The 10,193-nt window shown below is 48.6% G+C and overlaps 1 protein-coding gene across 1 annotated transcript in view; it reads left to right on the forward strand.

Annotated features, from left to right (window-relative positions):
- The first annotated feature begins 1,370 nt into the window (after positions 1-1,370).
- The window catches only part of LOC310684215 (uncharacterized protein), a 43,967-nt gene continuing 35,144 nt past the window's right edge, over positions 1,371-10,193 (forward strand). Inside the window, exons 1-6 of the mRNA XM_083454888.1 lie at positions 1,371-1,680; positions 3,116-3,619; positions 4,236-4,317; positions 4,938-5,020; positions 5,324-5,450; positions 7,245-9,084. Of these exons, the coding sequence (XP_083311014.1) occupies positions 3,206-3,619; positions 4,236-4,317; positions 4,938-5,020; positions 5,324-5,450; positions 7,245-9,084 (2,546 nt within the window). The 5' untranslated portion in view covers positions 1,371-1,680; positions 3,116-3,205. The remainder of the gene's footprint in view (positions 1,681-3,115; positions 3,620-4,235; positions 4,318-4,937; positions 5,021-5,323; positions 5,451-7,244; positions 9,085-10,193) is intronic.

Below are 10,193 nucleotides of genomic sequence, written 5' to 3' on the forward strand. Positions count from 1 at the left end.
CACTTTCAATACTCCTACTAAGCTGTGAGATGTTTTGCTGGGGGGGGGGGCAGGAGAAGAGAAGAGGAACGCAAGTCTTCCACCCCCAGTTATGTCTATGTCTCCTCCAGAACGTCTGGCCAGAGACATTTTGACATGTAGGCCAGAGAAGCTGTGAGATGTTTTGTTTCCAGGTTGAAACAATCCAATTCAGCAAATGAACAACTCTCTCTCTGTGTGTGTTGTTGCATCCACCCCAATCTCTCCAAGGATTTAAGGTGGTCACTCAGGGTTCGTGTTTCCTTTTGGAATGAGGCACAGAGAAGTCCCTGGTGTCTTCATGATATCTGGTTTATTGACATGTATCTGCAACCTGAGCATGGAGATGGTGGGCTTTACAGCACTGACACTCCTAGAGGTTCTCGTTTCTCCCAGAGCCGCAGCTGTGGATTCAAACAAACCTCAACCATCCTGCTCTGCCTGCTGCTCCGCTTCTCCATCCCATAACTCCTAAGCTCTGCAGCTCGCCTTCCTTCACCTGCGGAAGAAGAGGGCCCTCTCACCTTTGCCTCTCCTACCGAGTCCCTTTGTTCTCTGAACAGCCCATGACCCCAGCCTCTCACTTCATGGCAAGCTTGCCTGGTTGAAGGAGCTGATTCCAGAGGATTGGAAGTGTCTAGCACACAGCGTAATAAAGACAGGTCTGGCATCCCAAGTCCAAGCCAAATTCTAAGACTTACTGAATGCAGGAATTGGGGGGTATAAGAATGCCAGCGTGTTCAGAACACACAATGTCACCGGAGGGGGAATCAAAGGCTTCCTAGGAAAATCCCCTCGGCTGCTCCTGTGCTGCTTCCAAGGCGACGTCACTAACAGAGAAGAACATAGCATAAGAACAAAGGTTGTTTTCTGCTGCTCCAGAGAAGCGGACACGGAGCAATGGATCCAAACTACAAGAAAGAAGATTCCACCTAAACATTAGGAAGAACTTCCTGACAGTAAGAGCTGTTTGACAGTGGAATTTGCTGCCAGGGAGTGTGGTGGAGTCTCCTTCTTTGGAGGTCTTTAAGCAGAGGCTTGACAACCATATGTCAGGAGTGCTCTGATGGTGTTTCCTGCTTGGCAGGGGGTTGGACTCGATGGCCCTTGTGGTCTCTTCCAACTCTAGGATTCTATGATATTTATGGCTGAAATACAGACCCAAAGCAGCAGGTGGGACAACACAAAATGCCCCCCCCCCAGCCACGTCTCCCCCTCCAGCTGCTCCCTCAGCCCCCCCCCGGACCCCCTCTTGCTGGGACAGGGCTCTCTGCCCCGCAGCCCCCAAGAGAGACTCGCCCCCCCCAGAAGAGACACCCCCGGGTCCCCCATCTGCCCCCCAAGACCCCCCTCTCCCCCGCCCAGACGCCCCTTCGCAGCCCCGGGCAGAGAGACGGGCTCCTCCTCCCGGACACGGGTTCCCCCTTCACACGCACACGCGCCCAGGCCCGGGTTGGGGGTCCGGCTTCCTCCCTGCCCCCCCCCCGGGAGGAGCAGCTCTGCGCCTGCGCGACGCCCCGGGCTCCTCGGCAGGGAGAGAGAAGGGTTAAGGGGCGCCGAGCTGGCTTCCTAGAGAGGACAGGAAAGGAAGGCGGGCCGCTCCTCCTCCGCCTCCTCCCCTCTGACGTCCCTTCCGGCCTGGCCTTCGCCTGCCGGGCTGTGGTGGGTCTCCTCTCGGGGGAAGCCTGGGGAACTCCCTGCCCCGGGGGGAGGCGGGAAGGGGAGGGAAGAGAGGCTGGGGGGTCCGGGAGGGAGGCAGAGGGATCTCAGGCCAGGGAGGCGGGACTGGAAGACAGGGAGGAGGGAGAAGGACATTCGGAGGGACATGAGGGAGATTAAGAGGGACATTATTGTGAGGGAGAAGTGAATTAAGAGGGACATGAAGGAGAAGGAGATTAAGAGGGACATTATTATGAGGGAGAAGTGCATTAAGAGGGACATTATTGTGAGGGAGAAGGATATTAAGAGGGACATTATTGTGAGGGAGAAGGAGATTAAGAGGGACATTATTGTGAGGGAGAAGGAGATTAAGAGGGACATTATTATGAGGGAGAAGGAGATTAAGAGGGACATGAGGGAGAAGGAGATTAAGAGGGACATTATTATGAGGGAGAAGGATATTAAGAGGGACATGAGGGAGAAGTATATTAAGAGGGACATGAGGGAGAAGGACATTAAGAGGGACATTATTAAGAGGGAGAAGTGAATTAAGAGGGACATTATTATGAGGGAGAAGGATATTAAGAGGGACATGAGGGAGAAGTATATTAAGAGGGACATGAGGGAGAAGGACATTAAGAGGGACATTATTAAGAGGGAGAAGTGAATTAAGAGGGACATTATTATGAGGGAGAAGGATATTAAGGGGGACATTATTATGAGGGAGAAGGAGATTAAGAGGGACATTATTATGAGGGAGAAGGATATTAAGAGGGACATTATTATGAGGGAGAAGTATATTAAGAGGGACATGAGGGAGAAGGATATTAAGAGGGACATTATTATAAGGGAGAAGTATATTAAGAGGGACATGAGGGAGAAGGATATTAAGAGGGACATTATTATGAGGGAGAAGGATATTAAGAGGGACATTATTATGAGGGAGAAGGATATTAAGAGGGACATTATTATGAGGGAGAAGTGTATTAAGAGGGACATGAAGGAGAAGGAGATTAAGAGGGACATGAGGGAGAAGGAGATTAAGGGGGACATTATTATGAGGAAGAAGGATATTAGGAGGGAAAGACCATGAAGGAGAAGTACAGTAATACCTCTGCTTACAAACCGTCCTCCTTGCAGACGCTTTAGCTTCTCTCTCTATTCATGAAACTCTGTATGTAGGGCATTTCCCCTCCCTAATTCTTTATTTGTTTGACTAAACTGCAGGAGGCAGTGAATGACAGGAGTGCCTGGTGTGCTCTGGTCCAGGGGGTCACGAAGAGGCGGACACGACTAAATGACTAAAGAACAACAACAACAGGGACGGTGGCAATCGAGCCCTGGTTCCTACGAAGACTCATCCATGCTTCTCAGGGAACATTCTTCTTCTCTTGGCTGTGTATTGATCTTACAATAGAATAGTGTGTTTGATTCATAGGATTTGCTGCAGCTTGCATTAGGACACACAGAACTTGGCAGAGGACCAAGGGGCTCCTTCCAATCTCTTGGAGACTTCCGGAGAGCCCAGATGGATGGGCAAGACTCAGCTGGCGCTGAAGTAGGAAGAGGCCATGCCATGGAAACGGGGAGCAGTGGGGAGTTCTGGGAAAACTCTGTGCAGAAGAACCCAGGTGAGGAGGACACCCTTTGCTCAGAGGTGCAGAGCCAGCAGCTCAGGCAGGTCTGCTATCAGGAGGCCAAAGGACCCCGAGAGGTTTGCAGCCGACTCTACCACCTTTGCCATCAATGGTTGAAGCCAGAAAGATATACGAAAGCTCAGATGTTGGACCTGGTGATCTTGGAGCAGTTCCTGGCTGTCCTTCCTCCGGAGATGGAGAGCTGGGTGAGGGAATGTGGAGCGGAGACCAGTTCCCAGGCGGTGGCCCTGGCCGAAGGTTTCCTCCTGAGTCAGGCAGATGAGAGGAAGCAGGCAGAGCAGCAGGTGAGAGAGACTTTTTCCTCTGGATACTCCCAAGGGGCTCCAAAGAGGAGGGAGAGTATTCCCAAATCATTTCCTAATGGCCCATCCTTTTTTGGAAAGCATCGAGGAACAGATCTTCTTCTTCTTATTATTATTATTAATACCACACTCATGTGGCTGGGTGCCTTCCAGCACATATAAAAGCATAAGTTGGCATCAGATGTCTTCTAAAAGTTATGCATTTTCTTATCTCCTTATCACCTGATGGGAGGGCATTCCCCAGGGTGGGGGCCACTGTGGAGAAGGTCTTCTGCCTGGTTCCCTGTAACTTCACTTATCACAGTGAGGGAATCAGCAGAAGACCCTCGGAACTGGACCTCAGTTCATGGAGACGCTCCTCTGAGTATACTGGGCCTTTGAGGCCGTTTAGGGCTTTGAATTGTGCTGGGAAACGTTCTGGGAGCCAGTGAAGATCCTTGAGGACCAATGTTTCATGGTCCTGGCAGCCAGTCCCAGACACCAGTCTAGCAGAAGCAGGAAACAGCTTTCACCTCTGTCCCCGAAGGCGCTTTCCTCTGCCATTCCTTCTCTAACCCTTCTCCCCATTCTCTGTTTTGAATCCTTGTTGCTCTTTCAGAGGAAGGATCTTTTGGCAGAAATGGGTCTTGATTCTTCTGAGGCAGAGAAGACTCCGTTGGACGCCAGAGTGAGGCCTCTGGGTAAGGAGGAAGGAGTGTTTTCGCCCCCGTTTTGTCACATTCCCTTGGTTTTGAAACTAATCTTGGGGTTCTTTACATCTTTTGGGGGAAGACACCTGGAGCTCAGAGGGGTGGAGATGTATTTTTGCTATTATATGAAATTGGTACAAATGTCCAAATGTACTCAGCTGGGAAGACTTTTACTGCAGCTGGTTCAGTTCCGCAGTTTATGATCTCTCTTCCAGCAATGCCTGTACATTAGTCCAAATTGAGCTCTGATTGACAGGAGAACCTCTCCTTCTTAGTGGCGGCAAAGGAGGGTTTTCGGCAGATGAAGGGCTTTTGCACTCGGCGCCTCCCTGCCTCCCGCAATCCATGCCGGAGCCGGAACCTGGTACCGAGACAAACTGGGAGTGAAGCCCATTCCCCCCTGTCCCTGGGGGAAACTTGCAGGGAGAATTACCCTCAGTCATCCTTGTTTTTCCTTTGCCAACGATCTCCCGCTGCCTCCATTAAAGCAGAGCGGAACCGGAAGCTAGCAGGGGAGACTTGGACAAGCCCCATCTGTACTTAGAGATGCACTGTTTCACCTCTGAGAGAAGCAGGCGCTCACGGTTTCCACTTACCTTGGTCTCTCCCAGGTGACGGAATGATGCCACCAAGACCTGCTCCTTCATCTTTTCATGGTGGTGGAGGGGAGGCAGCGGCTGTGGACCCAGATCAGGTAGGGGGAAGGAGCCTTGTGGGGAAGGACTGCTTGGATGCAGACTGGCTGGATGCAGAGGAATGGTGGGAGGAGCCAGAGAAGAGGGAGCCGACTGGGAGGAGGTGGAGGGGTCTGAAGCTGGAGAGGGAAGAGGGCTCAGGGAGCAGAGGGAGTCTGTGGCAGAGAGCAGCCCAGCCTCCGAGGCAGAAGCTGCAGCAGGAGAGAGGGATGAGGAAGGCAGAGAGGGGTCTGGCCGCTGTAGAAAAGAACAGAGCCACCTGAATGTTCTCTAAGAGGGCAGCCTTTTTCCTGTTCTGTTAGGGTCCAGTCTGCTTTGAAGATGTGGCTGTCCATTTCACAGACGAGGAGTGGGCGTTGCTGGATCCTGACCAGAGAGCTCTCCATAAGGAAGTCATGGAGGAGAATCGTGGGATCTTGGACTCTCTCGGTAAGGCTCCCTATTGGATCATCCTATCTGTTTTGTAATTCAAGACATCTCTCTATGTGACGAACCTCTGATATTTCGATGGGGCTCAACAGCGCCACCCACAGCACCTGGGATGTTAACACTCCCACAGCAAACCTTGGAGGGATGGCTATTGATTGTTTTCCCTGTGAATATTCTTCTTTCAGTTCTGCCGTTTAAAACCACAATCAGGCTGTCTGAACTGCCCAGGCCTTCTTAAATGTAGGATTCAGAGTAATTTGGGATGTTGAAGTAGCTTCAGTCAAGTTTCCTGCTTTTGTTCTTGCTTCTGTCTCTCTCTGGTTGACCAGAGAGTCGCTTGACATTGGAGATGGCACAGATTCCACGACTGAACCAAACAAACTCCATCCCAAAACAGAGCCAGGCTTTTTGAGTCTCAGGCACTGGACCCTGTAGTAACAATAATGATAATTTTATTATTTTTACCCTGCCCATCTGACTGGGTGGCCCCAGCCACTCTGGGCAACTTCCAACAAATAGAAAAACATAATAAAACATCAAACATGAAAAGCGTCCCAATACAGAGGTGCCTTCAGAAGGCCTCTAAAAGTTGCATAGTTATTTCCTTGACATCTGATGGGAGGGCGTTCCACAGGGTGGGTGCCCCTACCGAGAAGGCCCCCTGCCTCGTCCCCTGTAACTTCTCACAATAATGTAACATTTAAGTGCAGTGGTACTTCGGGTTAAGAACTTAATTCGTTCTGGAGGTCTGTTCTTAACCTGAAGCACCACTTTAGCTAATGGGGCCTCCTGCTGCCGCTGCGCTGCCAGAGCAGGATTTCTGTTCTCATCCTGAAGCAAAGTTCTTAAGCCGAGGTGCTATTTCTAGGTTAGCGGAGTCTGTAACCTGAAGCGTCTGTAACCTGTGGTACCACTGTAAGGAAACTTTAATACTAATACTACTACTAATAATAGTGATATGACAAGTTTCTGCACATCATCATTAAATTTTAAGGTGATGCACATCATCATTAAATTTTTAGCCACTAAAGAAATTTAAATTTGGCAGCTGCTACACACATTTGTTCAATATACAAAATGTGTTTTTCAGCACACAGAAGTTCATTCCCCTACCACAAGGTAGCTGACTATGACCAAGTCAGTCCAGAGTCAATGTTCCCAAATATTTCTCAAGCTCTTAAAATTTGTTTAGATTTATTACGGCATATTGAACAACTTAGCATATTGAATACAGTGGTACCTCGGGTTAAGTACTTAATTCGTTCCGGAGGTCCTTTCTTAACATGAAACTGTTTTTAACCTGAAGCACCACTTTAGCTAATGGGGTCTCCTGCTGCCACCACGCCGCCGGGGCATGATTTCTGTTATTATCCTGAAGCAAAGTTCCTAAATTAAAGCATTCTTTCTGGTTTAGCAGAGTCTGTAACCTGAAGCGTATGTAACCTGAAGCGTATGTAACCCGAGGTACCACTGTATATCTTAATTTTGGACAGGGAACTTTCCTGCTTTGGCCACCTTTAAATAATAATAAAAGCACATTTTATTTATGGATAGTACAGATCCATATTTAAATTTGAACAAAATGATGTTACTGGGTTAAGCTGTACTTTTAAAAACCTGAGAGAGAAAACATCTAATATTCAACTTGATTTGTATACGAAACTATACATAACAAAAGGAATATTATAACATCTAAATCCCTTCAGTTCTTTCTCTGTCACAAGCATTAATTAGCATTGTTTCATAATTTGGGGCTGCACTTCTTCCCGAGACTCTAATCTGTTTGCGTCTTAGTTTCAGGTGGGGATGAATTGGAAATGAAGAACAAGGGAGACCACAACGATATCCACACAGTGGAGGAGCCATATCAGTATTCAGTCTGTGGCGAGAGCTTCAGTCAGAGCTCCCATTCCACTTCCCATCAAAGAAATCCCCTTGAGAAGAAACAATATCACTGCTTGGAGTGTGGAAAGAACTTCACTCGGAGTGCCCATCTCACTTCCCATCGTAGAATTCATACAGGGGAGAAACCATATAACTGCTTGGAGTGTGGAAAGAGCTTCAGTCACAAGCACAATCTCACTTCCCATCGTAGAATTCATACAGGGGAGAAACCATATCAGTGCTTGGAGTGTGGAAAGAGCTTCAGTCACAGCCACGATCTCACTTCCCATCGTAGAATTCATAAAGGAGAGAAACCCTATCAGTGCATGGAATGTGGAAAGAGCTTCACTGATAGCTCCTCACTCACCTCCCATCAAAGAATTCATACAGGGGAGAAACCCTTTCAGTGCTTGGAATGTGGAAAGAGCTTCAGTCACAGGTACAGTCTCACTGCCCACCGTAGAATTCATACAGGGGAGCAACCATACCAGTGCATGGAATGTGGAAAGAGCTTCAGTCAGGGCTCCCATCTCACTGCCCATCAAAGAATTCATACAGGAGAAAAACCCTATCAGTGCATGGAATGTGGAAAGAGCTTCAATCGGAATGCCCATCTCACTTCCCATCAAAGAATTCATACAGGGGAGAAACCGTATCAGTGCTTGGAATGTGGAAAAAGCTTCAATCAGAGGGCCAAGCTGTCTTCCCATCAAAGGATTCATACAGGGGAGAAACCCTATCCGTGTGTGGAATGTGGAAAGAGTTTCAATTACAGGGCCAAGCTCACTTCCCATCAAAGGATTCATACAGGGGAGAAACCCTTTCAGTGCTTGGAATGTGGAAAGAGCTTCAATCAGAGGGCCCATCTCACTTCCCATCAAAGGATTCATACAGGGGAGAAACCCTATCAGTGCGTGGAATGTGGAAAGAGCTTCAGTCAAAACCGCAGTTTCACGTTCCATCAAAGGATTCATACTGGGGAGAAACCATATCGCTGCTTGGAATGTGGAAAGAGCTTCACTCACAGCCACAATCTCACTTCCCATCGTAGAATTCATACAGGGGAGAAACCATATCACTGTCTGGAGTGTGGAAAGAGCTTCAGTCACAAGCACAATCTCACTTCCCATCGTAGAATTCATACAGGGGAGAAACCCTATCAGTGCATGGAATGTGGAAAGAGCTTCAGTCACAGCCACGATCTCACTTCCCATCGTAGAATTCATACAGGGGAAAAACCCTATCAGTGCATGGAATGTGGAAAGAGCTTCAGTCAAAACCGTAGTTTCACTTCCCATCGTAGAATTCATACAGGGGAGAAACCCTTTCAGTGCGTAGAATGTGGAAAGAGCTTCAGTCACAGGTACAGTCTCACTGCTCACCGTAGAATTCATACAGGGGAGCAACCATATCAGTGCATGGAATGTGGAAAGAGCTTCAGTCAGGGCTCCCATCTCACTGCCCATCAAAGAATTCATACAGGGGAAAAACCCTATCAGTGCGTGGAATGTGGAAAGAGTTTCATTAGAAAGCACAGTTTCACTTCCCATCAAAGAATTCATACAGGGGAAAAACCCTATCAGTGCATGGAATGTGGAAAGAGCTTCAATCGGAATGCCCATCTCACTTCCCATCAAAGAATTCATACAGGGGAAAAACCCTATCAGTGCATGGAATGTGGAAAGAGCTTCAGTCAAAACCGCAGTTTCACTTCCCATGAAAGAATTCATACAGGGGAGAAACCGTATCAGTGCTTGGAATGTGGAAAGGGATTCATTAATGGTGCCACACTCACTTCCCATCTAAGAATTCATACAGGGGAGAACTGCTGAGATATAATGGCGCCCGGCATGCTTCTCCCTGTGCCGATGGACGCCTGTGCTAATATGTAAAACTTGAGCTCTCTTTGCAAGCTTCGGCCCAAAAGCGCTGAGGCAAACCAGTGTCAAACAGTAGAGCGTCAGCTGCGTCTGCAAGCGTTCTGTTCTTGCGCTCCGCTACGCCATTCCCCTGAGGAGAAAAAGCAACCGTCAACCTGTGACGTATCCCCTTCTGGCGGAAGAAACTCTGCAGAGCAGACCCGGTGAACTCTCTGCCTCAGTCACTCTGAAAGCTCTGTACCTTGGTGGAAAACTGTAGTTCCACTGCTTCAACCCAGTCTTTGATCAGCGCGCTGCCTCGCTTTTGTGTTTCAGCAAGAAGATCCAGCCGTTTCTCGAAAAATCATCTGACAGCATGAGCGCATACCTGGCTCTGCCCAGACTCGGCACTGGCATGGGTCCACAAAGGTCTGTATGCCCAAGCTCAAAAGGCCTTGTGGTTACCCTCTCCGATCTCAGATAACTGCACCTTTTTACAGTCGCTCTTTTGCAAGCCCTACAATCCCAGAACGTATCACATGCCTTTCATCTTGCAACCCTCAGTGCATTCTGGCAGCTTCCGGATATATTTCCAACAGCTGTGAGATATTCTCCTGTGCCACAAATGAGCACACGAATCATGTGTGGGAACGTTAGCACACTGCGCCTGTGCTGTCTCAGTGTCCCCCTCACCCTCCAGAGGTGTCTCCAGAACATAGAGCTTGTTCTGACATGCAACACTGACCAGTTGTTTCCCACCCCTGGAAATAGAACAGACATCATTTTCAAAGCAAACCTTATAACCCTCCTTTACAAGAGCAGATACAGATAAAAGACAACACTTCATTCCTGGCACAATGTAGGCTTCCAGCTCTGCCTGTAAAAAAGAAACAAACATTGCCAACAGTGGTTAATTGTCTCTGCCATCAGCAAGAGTGATTGTTCTCCCAGTTGAAACAGCCCTGCAGTTCCACATTTCGCCACTAGATGGCATCAGATG

The sequence above is a fragment of the Podarcis tiliguerta genome (assembly GCF_965153285.1).
Source record: "Podarcis tiliguerta genome assembly, chromosome: 8".
Taxonomy (NCBI): Eukaryota; Metazoa; Chordata; class Lepidosauria; order Squamata; family Lacertidae; genus Podarcis; species Podarcis tiliguerta.